The sequence below is a fragment of the Oryx dammah genome, unplaced genomic scaffold (assembly GCF_014754425.2).
Source record: "Oryx dammah isolate SB20612 unplaced genomic scaffold, SCBI_Odam_1.1 HiC_scaffold_18, whole genome shotgun sequence".
Lineage (NCBI taxonomy): Eukaryota > Metazoa > Chordata > Mammalia > Artiodactyla > Bovidae > Oryx > Oryx dammah.
Window position 1 is genome coordinate 5,872,676 of NW_024070202.1, and position 16,444 is coordinate 5,889,119.

A 16,444-nucleotide genomic window follows, 5' to 3' on the forward strand; every position below is an offset into this window, starting at 1 on the left:
GGTGTCCTGATCTTTTACCTAGCAATAACTTGAAGGAAAATCTGCTTAAGGGGAGATTTTCTTGGCAGACATCTGTCAGAGAGTGAGAACACTATTCCTGTTTGCTTTCTAAAGCAGGATGAAAGCCGGGAAAACGGTGCCCTTTGTGTTAATCAAGTGGGCTATCCCGCTGGTGACGAAACGCCCTCAGTCCCCATTGTGCTCCCGCGCTGCCCACCCATGCCAGGGCCTCCCGTCCACGGCAGAGGCCACTGCCCACAGCAAAGGCTGATTCTGTAAGTCCAATGGACTTGGCGTGTCATCCGACTGATTCTGAAACTGTCCGTTAAGCTGGAAATCCTGAGTTGTCAATAAGGTGCGGGTGGCACGTGGACTTAGTGTTTTTCAGAGTTTGAGATGAGCTGCGGTTACAGAGCCGTTGCCTGTCAGTGAAGGAGATGAGTGGCCTCCCCTGATGGACACATTCTAGAACGTTACAGAAGTTCCATCTGAGAACTCCAGAGCAACGAACACTTTTTTATCAGATGTCTAGCCAGGGGCTCCGGAAACAGCAGCAGGGTCTCCTGATAGAGCTGGCTCTGTTTAGGCAGCCGTTGTCCAGTTGCCAAATGCTGCTTCCCACTTTACGCGTGAGGACCTAAGCCCACTGGCCGTGCAGGGACCCCCTGCAGGGGTTTTTCTGATTTGTCCGGGTCCTTCCCCACCTGCACCAGCCTCCTGCCCCCACAAGCTCTGTGCAGAAGCCCTGTCTGCTGACTCCCACGTTCTCCCTTGTGATGGATTAATTTTGATATCATGGTTATTATTAGTTATTGATACAGCATATTGTCTCTTTAATATCTGCCAATATTTAATATTCGACAATGCACGCCCCCTGAGCACCCTCCTCCCCCAATGCTGGTCCATTCATCCTGCCTGGACCACTGTCCTTGGCTCCAGTAGGACTGCATGCTCATCACAGCTCTTTCAGCAGCCTCCTGCCCATCTTTCCATCCATCTGTGTGTCTGTCTGTCCTCTTTGGGGCCCTGCCTGCTGCCTGTAGCGTCTCATCTGGTCCAGGCCCTCCCCAGACTCCTAGTCTGGGCACCACTGCCTGCAGGGAAAGGAGACCTTGGGAGGAGGCTGTTCTCTGGTCTTCCCAGCTCTGCCTGGGTCTCCCATGCCTGCACTCCACCCCCATCCCAGCCTCCTCCAGCCTGTGCCACCCCCGCCCCCGCCCCCTGTGCCCCGCAGCTTCCGTGCCTTCTAGAAGGGCTTTTTTTGTTCCATTTGGTTTTGTTCTGTCTCCTTGTGCGCTCCTGCCCAGTGAGACAGCAAGGCTGAATGAAGGAGGGAGCAGAGAGGCAGGGGAGGTCAGTGTTCTGAAAAGATCCGTGAGTTCATTGATCAGTGCACACCCGGTGAGGTCACCTTGACAGCTGCAAACTTGTTTTCAGGTTCCCTTCTGGTGTGATCTGGGACGAGTTACCTGCCCGCCCAGTCCCACCCTCTCCCCCACCCCGTCCCGGACCAACCTCCTCACCTGTTAAACCAGGTTAATAATCACCGTCCTATTGTCACTTATAGAACAAATAAGTGACATAGAGCAAATAAACAGCGTTGACTGAGTGTTTGCCCTGCTCCAGCCTCTGTCGAAGAGCGGGTAATAACTCACTGACCTCATGCCTACCTGTTGGCCAGGTACCCCTGTGAGGTCAGTCAGAGGTGCAGGCGTGGGAGATGGAGACCGGAGGCCGAGACCTGGCCCCGAGTCGCGGGGGCGGGGCTGGGGCAGGCCACCTGACTGTCTGGGCCCTGAGCTCTGGTTTGCTCCTGGGTGACCCCGGGTTGTCGGGAGCAGATGGACTGTGAATTGGGTGACATGTGACCTCCTGCACTAGAGGCAGCCCCAGCTGTGCTGGCCGCATTGGTAAACAGTGACAGGTCTCCGGAAACTGAGCGCATGAGATGTGTCTTTGCTGCATTTGGGGTGCTTGTTGTGGGGAGTTGGGCTTCCTGGCTGGTGCTAGTGGGAAGGAACCCGCCTGCAATGCAGGAGACTTAAGAGAGGGAGGTTCAGTCCCTGAGTAGGGAAGATCCCCGGAGGAGGAAGTGGCAACACACTCCAGTATTCTCGCCTGTAAAACCCCGTGGACAGAGCAGCCCGGTGGGCTGCAGTCCTTGGGGTCACAGAGTTGGACATGAGTGAGCGACTGAGCACGGTGTCTGAGGAGTTGGCACGCACACCCGTGCAGGCTGCGCCCATTCCTGTGGGGTCCTCGGCCTTACCGCCGCGCACATGATGGGGGCTGCCTGCTTTACCCAGAGCCCTCAAAGTCACGCGTCACTGCCATCTAAACACAGCTTCACGGAAACATCTAGGATGATGGTGGACCAGTGGCAGCCTCTCTGAGGCATAGCATCACCTGTCGGAGTCCCGCCGTGCTCATCTCTTTCTGGCATTCTCCGTGGTCCTCTCTCTTCATCGGCCTCAGGCCTTCTTGTATGCAGACAGGCTTCCTCTGGTTCTCAGGCACACAGAGCCCTGCAGGTATCCACCCTCGGAGCCCATCTGCCTCGGGAACGGCCCTGCTGGCCTCGCAAGGCGAGGTTCTCCCCATTCCCGTCTCTCTGCTTCTTGTCTGGAACTTCGGGGAAGGGAGCAGCCCTGATTGGCCTTATTAGGGCTCCGTGTGCCCCTGGGACCCACCAGCTGGGCTTGGGGCAGAGGGTCCAGGCTGTGTGGGCTCCCCGACCCCGAGGTTGCGTGTGAGCTGAGCAGATGCCCTGAGAGGGTCTTCTGTACAGACAGGAAGTGCAGGTGGGCTCTCATTACGGGGCTGCTTCTGGTGGATCAGCAGGTAATACCTGTAACCCATGGGTCTTCACAGAAAGCTGGGCTCGTCTCAGGCAGCGTCCTCCCTCTGCTCCTCGTATTTTAAAGTGTCGTGAGTTTCGGAGCCCGGTCCCTGGCACGCCCGCCTGGCCGTGACCACTCACTGCTGCTGACGCTTGTCTCTCGCTCTCCACGCACAGAGGACGACGTGGACTTGGAGGCACTGGTGAACGACATGGACGCGTCCCTGGAGAGCCTGTGCGCAGCCTCGGAGACGGCGCCCCTCCTGCACAACGGCCAGCACAGCCGCGGCCCGGCCCCCGGAGCCAGGGCCCTGCAGCCACAGGCGGCCCCGAGGCAGAGGGTGCAGAGGTCCCAGCCCGTGCGCATCCTTGCGGTCAGGTGGGCCCCCGCCTCCCCCCGGGGACCAGAGGGTGCGTGGTGGGGTCACTGCGCCACCCCACCTCCCCTCGCCCATCTCCCCTCAGGGACCAGAGGGTGGGTGGTGGGGTCACTGCGCCACCACCTCCCCCTGGGGGTCAGAGGGTAGGTGATGGGGTCACTGTGCCACCCCGCCTCCCCTCGCCCACCTCCCCCTGGGGGTCAGAGGGTGGGTGGTGGGGTCACTGTGCCACCCGCCTCCCCCCAGGGGTCAGAGGGTGGGTGGTGGTGTCACTGCGCCACCCTGCCTCCCCCTGGTGGTCAGAGGGTGCGTGGTACGGCCATGGTGCCGGGCTCTGCTTGGCAGACCCCTTCTTTCCCTCCGTCCAGCAGGGCCGTTGGGGGTTGGACCTGGGACCCAGTTCAGTTCAGATCAGTTCTATGTGCACCGGCTCTGTGCCAGGTCGATGGGGTGTGTAGAAACACATCCAAGGACTTTATTGTGTTGGTCGCTCAGTCACACCCAACTCTTTGCCGTCCCATGGACTATCACCCGTCAGGCTCCTCTGTCCATGGGATTCTCCAGGTTAGAATACTGAAGCAGGTTGCCATTTCCTTCTCCAGGGGATCTTCCCCACCCAGGACTCGAATGCAGATCTGCATGGCAGGCAGATTCTTTTCCTACCAAGTCACCGGGGAAGCCCAAAGTGAATGAACAGCCAAGTGTCCCTGGAGGACTCTCAGACCTCACTGCCCTGCACAGGGCCTGGGACAGAGACGTGCAGCCTGACCATGTTTCCCTGGGGCTGGAGTGGAGAGGCCCAGCCTTCACGGAAAGTACTCTGGGGAGTGGAGGAGGCCTCCCTGGAGGAGGCTGTTTTGTTGTAAGGTTTCACTTTCATCTCAGGTTCAAAGGGTCTGTTAACAAAATAAGCCACTTGTGATATATGTAAATAATACCAGTATTTATTAAAGAATTATCTAGCTTACTTTCTATACACTAACATTAAAAGAAAAGAGAGACAGAGCAGAGAATACATCACCAAATTGGGTTTTGACCACCGTCCAGACTTAAACAGCGCTGGGAAATCCCACGTCACAGCACATCTGGAGTCCCAGCTGGGAAAAGGTCCCAGGCAGCACGTCTGCTCCCTGAGTAAGACTTCAGAGATTGCAGTGTGGGGTTCCCACTTATAACCCCAGGCTGGACTCAAACTGATCTTATCATCAATCTGGGAGCAAATCGCAGCTCTGCTTTCTTGCCAATGCTGTTTATTTTGTTGTGTAAAACTTGGAATGTAGTTAAGTCTGGGGCTTGGTTGGCCAGGAGCCCCCCCCCACTTCCCGGACTCAACAATCTCAAGATTCCTCCCCCATCTTTTCTGTGGTGCTGCAAGTCTTCAGCTCACAGCAGGCAGTCACTCCTAGTCACTCCCAGTTGGGCAGTGTCTAGACAGGTTAGACGCACGGTCAGAGGCCTGCTCTGCTTTGTCTCTGAAGCCTAGACAAGACTGTTTATCTAATTTCCCTAACAGAGGCAGACTTCTAAACTGGGTGTTGAAGGGGAAGTAGGAACTGAGGGATGGAGGTAGAGACTTCCTGAGCAAGAGAGACGACTCCTGGTGTCTAAAGTGGCCCAGCCCCTCCTTTTTTGTGTCTGAGTAATATTCCATCGTGTGTTTACCATAATTTCTGTGTCTGCTCCTCCATCACTGGACAACATCAGTAAATAGGACCCACAAAGAAGGACAATTACTATGGGATTCCACTTCCACAAGAAACCCGAAAGCCCCAGGAGCGAGGACGCAGGTAGTGGAGAGGGCTGCCAGAGGCTGGGGTGGAGACGGGAGGTGCTGGTGGGAGGTCCAGAGGGGCAGCCTGCCCCATGGACAAGGCCTGCAGACGTGCTGTGCAGAGCCACCTGAGCTAGCAGCGAGGGGTTCGGGTCCTGTGTGATGTGTTCACATCACACACGTGCACACAAGGTGATGATAATAAACAAGTGAAGAGGGTGGGTATGAACGTCCGGAGGTGGTGGCCAGACCACAGCAACGGGTCACAGCAAGTTCTTCTCTCTAAACTCATCTAGTTGTACACATTGAATACACGTGGCTTTAGCCGTCCGTCAGACCTCAGGGTGGATTAGAAAAGAGATCCCGATAGGTGGGGTGAGATCCAGAGCCTGCAGGAGCTGCTCCTAGGGCAGAGGTGGGGAAAGGTGAGTGAGGCTGGACTTGGGTTAATTGGCAGGTCATTGCGGCAGCCTCAGTTCATGGTGGGGGATTCAGAAGCCGTTTCAGCGACCAGCCGGAGTGGAGCTGTCCTGACCAGGGATGGTGGAGGACGTGGAAGAGATCTGTCAGCTCCAATTTGGAGAGAGTGGGGGCAGAGTGTCGGGGCACTTCAGCTCTGTTTCTGCCTGGAAGAGGGGAAACCTCGGAGTTGTGAAGTGGGGGTGATGGAAGACCTTCTGGGCAGAGACTTCTGTGAAACCCAGCAAACAAGCTCTCTGTGACCCCCACCCAGGCCCCTGCCGGCTCTGGTGGGTTTTCAGGTGGGGGTAGGTAAGGGGTGACACCTGCTGCCTCTCTGGGCTTCTAGGGGAAGGCATGCAGTGTGCTGTGTCTTAGGCATCTGTTGGCTGGAGCATCTCCTGGGTCTCCTTTCCTTTCCTTTTGGGGAGGGAGCTTTTCCTCTGCTTCCAGAAACTTCTGTGAGCCTTCTTTCCAGCCCAATATCCTAAGTCTTCTACAGCTAGATGACTCTTTTGCCCAGGGCAGCCAAGTCTGTCTGGAGAAGGGGACCAGAGTAAATACAGAGCTGTCTGCAGCAGGGCGCAGCAGCCTGGGTGGCCTGGGGTCGCTTTCTCTCCTCTTGGCTTCCTGCGCTTTGTCACATCCGTCCTTCCAGCGGATGGACCACTTTGCTCCCTCCACCAGCACCCTTGTGTTCTGAGCTCCTGATGAGTTCAGTCTGCGGGGAGACAGTCTTTTCTCCTCCGAGCTTCTCTGGGTCTGGAGGGTGTCAGCCGCCCACATGTGGCCATGCTTGTCCCTCCGCCCAGGGGCTGCAGCTTCTGAGTCCCACGGGACGGACAGGCTCAGGGGAGGAGGCATGCCCGCTGCTGGAGAGTGGGCCCTGGCTCCAGGCCAGCCTTTTCTCCGGTGATCCTTCTCTTACTTGCAGTCCGTCATTCCTAACCAGCCAGGCGCCTTGTTAAAGATCAGGTGACCAGTCGGTATAGGATGCCCAGAGGCTCGTTTCGTGAACGGGTCTGCTGAGGACTTACTGTGCTCACGAGCACCTCCCGTGTGCTAAACCCCTCCTGTGTATGAGCAGCTAATGGAGCGGCCACTGCAGCCTCACCGAGGGGGTGGTGTGGCGGCTTCTCATCCCCAGGTAAGGAAACTGAGGCCCCGGGGCCAGGGACTTGGCCCACACCTGGTGAGTGGATGCAGACCCAGGTGAGGGCTTGAGGAAAAGTCCGCCAGCTCCTGGATTTGGAGGGGTAGGGGCCAGAGCGTTGGGGGTAGCTCAGCTCCGTCTCTGCCTGGGGAGGGGAGAGTCGGGGGCGGGGGTGATGAGACTGTCATGCTGCTGGAGAGGGCTCTGGGAGCAGCTGGAGGCAATGCAGGGTGACGGTTGGAGGAGGAGGAGGGACTGCAGTGAGGGAGGGCCAGGGGCGTGTCCTCACCTGGACAGGTGGACAGGCGAGGCCCTACCCTTCCTCCCGTCCCTGACCTCGCCCCCTGCGTCTCAGCTCCACTGATGCGGCTAAGCAGAGAGGGATGGATTCCGTGGCCACAGGCCTCTTGAATGGGATTCTTTTCAGTTATGTCTAATGTCACTTAGTTTTTTGCTTTGAGTGATGCTTGTGAATTATTATAAAGGAAACATGGGACTTCTTAAAAAGAATAATTTATTAAGGTAAAATGCATGTAGCGTAGACTGAATCATCGCATAGTACATGTTCGGCGGCAGGTAGGGCACCCCCAAGACTGTGCGGTACGCCCACCCCAGTCTAATTCCCAAGCATCTCCCTCCAAGACCCTCCCTAAGCTCACTGGCACATGGCCCTGTGATTATAGGAAGGGTGTTCATCTATTTCATCTATCTGCTGAACTTTTTCATCTTGCAAATCTGAAACCCTGTCCCCATTAGAGGCTGACTCCCCGCCCCCCTGTCCCCAGCCCCCACCCTCCACCCCCTTTCTGTGTGTGCTCGTTTTGGGTGGTTCATTGCAGTGCGGGCCTGCGGGGTCAGTCTTTTGCACCGGGCTTATTCAGCAGGGTGTCCCCACGGGCCGCCTGGAGGGAGCCTGTGTCAAAAGCCCCATCCTGTGGCGGCTGTGTGACACCCCGCTGCACACTGATGCCACATCTTGGCGTCCGCTCACAGTGACTCTCACCTGCGGATGGTGGCGAGCTGTGCAGGGTGTGGTGTGGGTTGAGGTGTCCAGACACCCTTCTGAGCCCCTCCCACGGGTTTCTGGGCAGATACCCCAATGTGGGCTGCAGGGTCCCGATGTGGCAGCTTCTGACGGGCGTCATCTCTCCCCGCAGGCGCCTGCAGGAGGAAGACCCCCACTTGAGGACCTCGTCGCTGCCCGCCATCCCCAACCCCTTCCCCGAGCTCTGCGGCCCCGGAAGCCCCCCTGCGCTCACACCCGGCTCCTTACCTCCTGGCCCGGCTGCTGCGAAGCAGGTGAGACCAGCCTTGGTAGGAGCACCAAGCCGCTCGTGGGTGGAGTGAGGACGCACGAGCTGGCCCGTGGCCTAGGGAGGAAGGGAGGGACGCTCTGGGGTCTTCACTCTCTGTTCTTCTTCTGGTGCTCCCACAATTGTTGCCTGGCAGGGCTTTTCAATCTGTCAGCCAAGATGCTGCTTAGGTCTGGGAGGTTTTGGAAACCACATTTAGGACATTTTAGATGTTTATATGTTATACAAAGACTCCCATAAAAACGATAAATAATACTAATCATTTGGTGCGGAAAGATGAATTTCATCGTCTGAAAAAAATGTCACCACTGTCGTCTTCGTCTGGATAAATGAGGTGTTAAACCTGGGCTCTCCCAGGTTCCTGGGCTGGACGGTAGTTGAAGAGTTTGTAACATTCCTGGCTTTGAGTAGGATCTGCTCAGGGTGGAGGGATTTCAGCTTGACCTAGAAGGTGACAGCCACCTTTTAAACCAGCAGTTTCTGCCGTAAAGTGAGACTGGGAGGTGCCTATTTTATAGACATCATCCCCAAGGGAGGATGCAGGCTGAGCTTCAGTAAGTCAGGGTCAAAGCACCAGTCATCAGCTTGTCAGAGGGGTGGGCCGGCAGCTCCGCCCTCCCGGTTGGCAGGGCCTGGGCCCGTGTGGCTGGCAGGCTCAGGAGGGAGGCCAGCAATGCTCTCTCTGCCATGGGGTGTGCAGTGTGTCCTCAGTCACGTCCACCTCTTCCTGAGTCCATGGACTGCAGCCCACCAGGCACCTCTGCCCATGGGATTTGCCAGTCATGAATACTAGAGCAGCTTGCCACTTCCTCCTCTAGGGGTTCTTCCTGACCCAGGGATTGAACCTAGATCTCTTGTGCCCCCTGCATTGGCAGGTTGCTGCTTTACCACTGTGCCGCCTGGGAAGCCCCATGATACTCTACTGCGTGGTATAATAATAATAATAACGACAATAACAACAATAATAACGACAACAGCAAAGATGACGGCAACACCTAACGTTCACCGAGTAAGGTCTCTGTACCAAGTACTATTCTCAGTGGTTTATATTATTTATGTGCAGTAAATACTTTTGCTCCTCAGAACAAGCCTAAGAATTATGTGCAAATGGCAGCTGTGTACTGCATCTGGGAAACTGAGGCCAAGCTGTGAGGGGTGGAGGTGGGGGGCCCAGTGTGAGTGGGGGAGCTTGGGGGGGCCCCCTGTGGATGGGGAGCTCGGGGGACAGTGTGGGTGGGGGAGCTGGGGGCCCCCACTGTGGATAGGGAGCTGAGGCTGTGCCCACTGTGGATGGGGAGCTGGGGGGGCCCAGAGTGGGTGGGGGAGCGGGGGGGCCCACTGTGGATGGGGAGCTGAGGCAGCCCAGAGTAGGTGGGGGAGCTGGGGACAGTGTGGGTGGGGGAGCTGGAGGGCCCCCACTGTGGATGAGGAGCTGAGGTGGCCCAGAGTCAGTGGGGAGCTGGGGGGGCCCACTGTGGATGGGGAGCTGGGGGGACCCACTGTGGATGGGGAGCTGAGGCGGCCCCAGAGCTGGGCCCCCACGTGTACATGGTAGAGCTGAGCAGGACTTGACCCCAGGATCTGGCACCTCTGATTTTAGGGACACTAGGTGTCCCTGGGCCCTTGGTGTTCCCTCTTTGCAGCAAGAGTATTCAGAAGCTTCTTTGCCTCTTCCACCGGAACCACTCTCCACCTCCTTGTCCTCAGGCATCATGCACCACACGTCCTCTTCCTCTGCAGACTTATCCCTGGCCAAGTGGGCTCTGCACTCATGAGGGAGATGTTCCTCCGAGGCTCGCCTGAGCTCTGCTGCCTGCTGACCTCACGCCTCGTGAGCCCCCCGCACCCCGCACCCCGCGTCAGCACCCAGAGGCGAGGTCAGCGTCCCCAGCCGCGGCCGTGCTGGCCGGGCTACAGCCCTCATCACATGCCTGCAATCTGTCAGGGACGTCTGTCTCCCTGGTGACCTTCTGCTTCACATCAGGGTCTAGACAAGCTGTCTGTGGATTGGGCATGGAGGTTGTTTACAACATTACCCATCCTAAAATAAGACCATGAAAATATTCTCTGGCTCTCCCAGTGGCTGGCAAGGAAACAGGCCTCCACCCTGTGGACTGTCCAACTCTGTAAGCAGAATCAGGTCGCCCAGGGGCTTTCCCTGCTGTTTTTCTTGGGATCGGAGCTAGTTCCCCCACAAGAACTTGGCCTCAGTGCCTCTGTTTCTGTTCCCGAGATAGCACCCCCCTTTGGGACCAGCAACCAGGAAGGATGCACCACACTTGGCCCTGCTTGTAGAGACTTGGTGTTCTTCCTTGTGGTCTAACTGGCTCAAAGGGATGTCTCTTTGCCACAGTGCGTCCTGACTTTTGATCTCCTGAAGCATGTGTTTTGTTGGTGCCACTGGTGTTGATGCCTCACAGTCTCAAGCACCCTCACCAGCTCAGTGTCAGGCTGTGACAGCAGTGGGGAGCCTTCTTTGCCACCTACCTGAGGGCAGGAGAAACCTGCCGTGCCCTCTCTTCCTGCTGAGTTGGAGGAAACGGGGGTCAGCAACCAGTTGGAGCTCTGAAGTGATTTAAAGATGGATACAGCGCCCTGGATGCAGGAGACCCACCTAGTCACTGGAAGAAGGAGGTCAAGAGGGAAAGAGGAAGCTGTCAGAAGGAGCTGGGTGCAGGGGGCGTTGGACGCCTCTCTCTGGTCACTAGACAAAGCGGGTGGAAGGAGTGACACATTCGAGCAGCCACTTGAAAGGAAGATGCCTTCTAGCTCCAGTTGCTGCGGCCAGAGGACCTGGAACATGGTACCGGCCCCAGGTGGCGGGACCAGACCTGGGGAAGACAGGAGTAGGGAAGGCATCCGGGGCCCACAGGACGGTCTGCCAGCCACATTTGCAGGCCTGCGTTTGCCCTTGTGGGGAATGGGCAGCCACAGAGTCCCAGCAGCCCTGCCTCTCTGGGCTGTGTGGGTGCAGCTCTTCCCATCGGCCCCAGAGACAGACCCAGCCCTTGTCTTTCACCCTGGGGTGAGGATGGCGGGTGCCGTTTTTCTAAGAAGCACTCCTGAAAAGGCACAACTGCAAGTGTGCTGAGTCAGGATGAGTGTGGACCCTGGAGGGGACCCATGGAGTGGCAGAGGCTGAATTAGATCCTCTGAGGGTCACTTGTGTGTCTGTGGTGGGATCGCTGGAAAGCGTGAGAATCCCTTCCCTCCCATCTGAGACAGATAAGCGAAGTGGCCAGTCAACCAAGTAATATTGACAGGTGGTCCCATGTAGGTCCTGCAGTCCCACCGGGAAGGCAGGGATTTTTAGCATCTGTTTCATGGCGGTTGCTGCACATTTAATTGTCACGGCACCACTCCACACGCCAAGGGGGAGACTGTTTCCATAGTGGGTAACCCCAGCCCGCCAGCTGCAGTAGCATGGCCAGACACAGTGGCAGGATGTGAACTTGGTTTGGATGAGTCTGTCACCCCTGGGGTCCTCTCTGCCCCTTGCAGGCCCTGGCGCTGCACCCTCTGGGCTTGGAGGAGACCCCCGACTGTCAGGCCTCCAGCGAGGGCTGAAGGAACCTCCTGTGAAATCTCAACCACTAGAGTTTCTCTGGACTATAAATATTTTTTTAAACATTAATTCTTTCAACATGAGATTGTTTATGACAGCATTGAACATCTCTTGGTATCTGTAGCTGTCAGAAGTACTGGCACAGTGGACACTTAAAATATCTGTGTCTTTCACGGGAAAAAATGCCCGTACTTTTACCAAAAATTTAAGTGTGTGCCTTGCTCAGGATGGGTGTTTGTGAGCTGGTCCTGCTGCAGAATGAGGGGCCAGGAGAGCAGAGGAAACAGCTGCTGGGGTCTGCACATAGACAGGCTCAGAAAGGGCGGCCTGTTTTGTTGGATCAAGAAGTGAGTTCCCTTGGCAAACGAATCTGCTGATTCTTGCTGTTGCTGTGACTTGAAATTTCTTTAGAAAAAAAAAGGTAAAGAATCAGAAAACAATATCTTGGCCTGATTACCCTCCCTGATGGCTCATAAATGTGTGTGATTAAACACCCTCACAGTTCATCCTGTGCAGAAGCTCCCGTGTGCATGGAACATGAACACCTGTGCTTTCGTAAAAGCCTGTGGACATTCACGGAGGGAACTTTGATTCCATTCTATGGTTTTTAAATGTGTCTCTTTTTTTGCAGTTTAGAGTGTTTTATGAAGTCACAAGGTTGAAAAGTACCTATCAGAGTTTTCGGTCTTGGTTTGAAGGGGTTCCATGCTTTGGCAAAGTCTCCTCCACCTGCTGGGGCAGGACCGGGTCCGTGCCTTTTCACAATCTTGAAAGACTCAGCAGAGCCTTCCATACTCACGTCCCCCTGCTGGCTGTGGCCTTTCTTGTCTCTGCGTCTCTCCTGGCCAGTCTGCCCACGCCTTGGCCTGGTGGGCACCCCTTCCTGTGCAGCCTGGTGCCTGCCTGGAGTCTGCCCTTCTCTTTCCACAGCTGTTTCATCCCTTTCTTGGGCTCTCGTTTCCTTCTCTTAACAAGCATGAAGGAAAAGCAATTTCAGTAATAAAAAAATGGTTTTTAAAAAATTACAAGACTCACTGGAGGAAACCAAGGGAAGGCGTTCTGAGTGTCTCCAGAGAGAGAGTTCAGTAAACATCCGCCCGCACCCCTCCGGTCACTGCTGTGCAGCCAAGTCTCTGCGTTTCTAGGAAAAAAGAAGACAGATGTGACTTCGTTGGGAAAGATTCTGAGTGGACAGCCTCCACTGGTAAATTCTATTTTAGAACCGAACACTAATGGTGAACGCGGTTTACTTTCCTTTGCCCCAGCACAGCTGCATCGTTGTAATCCCACGTGGAGTTGCTTGGGAATCAAAGCGGTAGTGTCTCACCGCCCTGTTTCTAGAACCCTGAGTTCTCGGGGTTCATTTGTATCAGGAAACGCTGCACAGGTCCAGATGTCAGTGACCTGTGTGACAGCACCCCAGGAAGGGCAGGTGGAGACAGCTGGCCTGTGGTGGGGACGTCATCCCCTCCAGACGGCAGCAGTGCTCTTGTGACCGGACCTCGGTGTTAGGACCACTGGCTTCGTGCAGACCGTGGCCAGTGACAGTGGCAGACAGCACCATCTCCACTGCGGCCCTTGGCCCCCTGTATTTTATCTGGTTCTAGACAAAGCCGATTATATGTTTATATTTGTTTAGACTTTGCTTGCGGCTCAGGTCGTAAAGAATCTGCCTGTAATGCAGGAGACCAGGTTTGATCCCTGAGTCAGGAAGATCCCCTGGAGGGTGGAATGGCAACCCACTCCAGTATTCTTGCCTGGAGAATTCCGCAGACAGAGGATCCTGGCGGGCTACAGTCCATTGGGTCACAGAGAGTCAGACACGACTGAGCAGCCACACTGCCACTTGCACTTTATATTTACTATCCCGCAAGTGTTGTGTGCGTCTCTTCCGTGATCTCTGCGAAAAGCACTTTTAATAGCTGAACGTTGTTAAGGAGTGTGTTTGGGGGCTGCACTCAGACCCTGGGCAGGGGCTGGATATTTGCGTGGTTTCCAGTTAGTTGGCTGTCTTGTGGGTGATGCTTCCCTGAGTGATGTGATGTAACGTTTCTCACATTTTGATTCTTCTCCGGAAGCCAGGTTTCTAGCCCAAGTCCGTGGTGTTCTGCGGCTCCAGCTGCGTGTTGCTGCATGTTTGCGAGGGCCTCTGTTCCAGTCGCGGCAGGGTGAGCTTCGTAATTTCTCAGCCCTGACGCCACACCAGGTCGTTGCTGCTGTTCTGTCTGTGAGCGTCCCCCACCTGGGTGGTCTCCCTGCCCAGGTGGGCAGCTGCTGGCTGCAGGGACTGTAGGGCCAGGACTGTGGTGGGGACAAAGAAGAGCCAGCTGGTCCCGCCTGGCCCGTCCCTGTGGTTGAACACACTGTCTCTTGGTCTTCAGACCCCACGGCTGCCCTAGCGAGGCTCTGGCCGTTCCGAGGCTCTTTCTAGGCATGTAGCAGTGTGTGGCCTTGCGGCACCCAGAGAGCAGAGGTGGAGGAGGAGATTCTGGTCCATTTGATGTCAGGAACGTTCCACGTGTGGTGCTGTGGGGGACCGCTGCATGGATGTAGGTGTGGAGAGCAGGGCCCAGCGGTCACATCCTGACTCGGCCCAGGCTCAGGCTGCTCATCTCCTGCAGGTCTGCAGCCCAGCGCCCCTCAAACCTCCCCGACGTGGTCTCCAGCCTGGGAAGATGACCAGGAGGGAGCACCCCATGACAGTGACCAGGAGGGCCTTGAGAATGCATCCCCAGAGGGCACCCCTGGAAGCTGACTGCAGCCTGCCCTTATCTGGCACGGGTCCAACCAGGAAATCCTGCCTCCACCGCTGCTTCTATCTCATGGACCCACTCCCCAGGGTGATTTGGGAGGCTTCCTCACACCTGGGCACTGCCACAGCCCTGCCCGTAGGAGCCCACGAACTGCTGTGAGAGAGAAGTGCCCGGAGTCACCAGCGGGTAGACATGGGACTTCCCAGCTGCAGGAAAGGCACCAGCCAGCAAAGCAGCTGGGACTGGAGGAAGAGGAAACGGTAGCTGGGTTGAAGGCAGAGAACGTTCCAGAAAGAGGGAGGGAAGGTGGTCAGGAGGGACACGGGGCGGGATTGGGGGGCCTGGAGGTCTGGCAGGGATCCATCTCTGCGGAGCAAACTGTACCGAGTGTCTCGAGATGCAAGGCAGATTTTTTTTTTAATTGAAGTATAACCGATTCACAATGTTGTGTTATCGTCTGCTGAACAGCAAAGTGACTCAGTTATATACGTGTATATACATTCTTTTGCATCTTCTTTTCCATGATGGTGTATCACAGGAAGTTGAATATAGTTCCTGTGCTAGACTATAGGACCTTGGGGTTAGTAGACATTGTTGTTAATCCATGTTATCTACCTTGGGTTGGCCAGAAAGTTTGTTCAGATTTTTTACAGCAAACCCCAGATGACCATTTTGACCAACCCGGTACTAGTTTGCATCTGCTAACCCAACCCCCACTCCATCCTGTCCGCAGTCCCCTTCCCCTTGGAAAAGTCTGCATGTTGCATTTTATGCACAGGATGGCAGATGTGGGGACAGCCCGGTAGGACAAGGAGACAGCAGGAGCTGAGGTCGGGGGACTGGATGGATTTGTGCAGAGCAGCAGCGCATGGTGACGTCTTGCCTTTCTGTAGCTTTCTTGTCTCTATGATAACTTGCAGCTCTGCTTCACTCCTTTAAAAATATGTCCAACCCTGGGCTTGGGTGTTAGCGCCTAAATTCCATTCTCTACTCAGCAAGCAGGGCCGTACAGGAGATGCTTGATGGATGCAGAGGGTCCTGTCATGGGGACCCAGGAGCTGCTCGAAGGACAAAGGCAAGGGAGTAACTCAGGGCCGTGGAGAGGGCAGCAGGTGCCACCTTACCAACCAAGGGTTCCCAGGTGACGTCACCAGGAGCGGCCAGAGGGGGCGTCCCGAGAAAGACAGAGTCCACTTCTGTGGGGCCAGAGGCTCGAACCAGGACCCAGGACCTTCCAGCAAATGCCAGGCTCCTCAATGGTGTTGAAGTCCTAGAAGACCCCAGGAAACAAGAGGTCGGGGACAAGCAAATCTGAGGAGACGTCCAGCTGACAGAGACCAAGGAGACACCAGGCAGCTGAAGGTGGCCTTTGGGCCCAGAGGGGATCCTAAATTCAAAGATTGCCTTTTGGGGACTTCCCCGGTGGTCCAGCTCGCAAGCTGGACTTTGTGCTTGCGATGCAGGGGCCCCAGTTCCGATCCCTGGTCAGGGGGCTGGATGCCATGTGCTGCGACTGAGCGGTCACACGCCACAGCTGAAAGAGTCTGCATGCCCCAACAAGACCGAAGCCTCAGAGGCTGCAGCGAGACCCAGCACTGCCACACACACACACGTGCGCGTGCCCGTGTTCTTAGGAGTTGCCTTTTCCAGAAAGGACACAACTCGGACACTGGCTAAATTTGACTAGATATGCAGACAGCTGATGGTAATATATGGATGTGGTTTCCTGATTTCAGTCCTTGAACTGTGGTTAGAGTTGCTGTTTTTAGGAAATATACATCAAGTTGTCCTGGGCTGAAGGGCCAGCTCTCTACAGCTCACTGTCAGGGTCAGAGGCAGTGTCAGAGGGTGAAAAGATGATAAAGCCAACGGGACTGCTGGGGAACCTCCTGCTGCTGCTGGTTAGTTGCTGAGTTGTAACCAACTCTTTTAAGACCCTATGGGCTGTAACCCCTCTGTCTGTGGTGTTTCCCAAGGAGGAATGCTGGAGTGGGTTGCCATTTGCTCCTCCAGGGGATCTTCCTGACCCAGGGATCGAACCCACATCTTCTGTACTGGCAGGTTGATTCTTTACCATTGAGCCACCTGGGAAGCACATAAAGTGAAGTGAAGTCGCTCAGTTGTGTCCGACTCTTCGCGACCCCGTGGACTGTAGCCCACCAGGCTCCTCCGTCCATGGGATTCTCCAGGCAAGAACACTGGGGTGGGTTG

The 16,444-nt window shown here is 55.9% G+C and overlaps 1 protein-coding gene across 2 annotated transcripts in view; it reads left to right on the plus strand.

Moving 5' to 3' along the window:
* GRB10 (growth factor receptor bound protein 10) overlaps nucleotides 1-16,444 on the plus strand; it is a 179,665-nt gene that overhangs the window by 100,681 nt on the left and 62,540 nt on the right. For both annotated transcript variants that reach the window (XM_040260221.1, XM_040260222.1), the window contains 2 exons: nucleotides 3,017-3,218; nucleotides 7,760-7,901. In XM_040260221.1, the coding sequence (XP_040116155.1) occupies nucleotides 3,017-3,218; nucleotides 7,760-7,901 (344 nt within the window). The remainder of the gene's footprint in view (nucleotides 1-3,016; nucleotides 3,219-7,759; nucleotides 7,902-16,444) is intronic.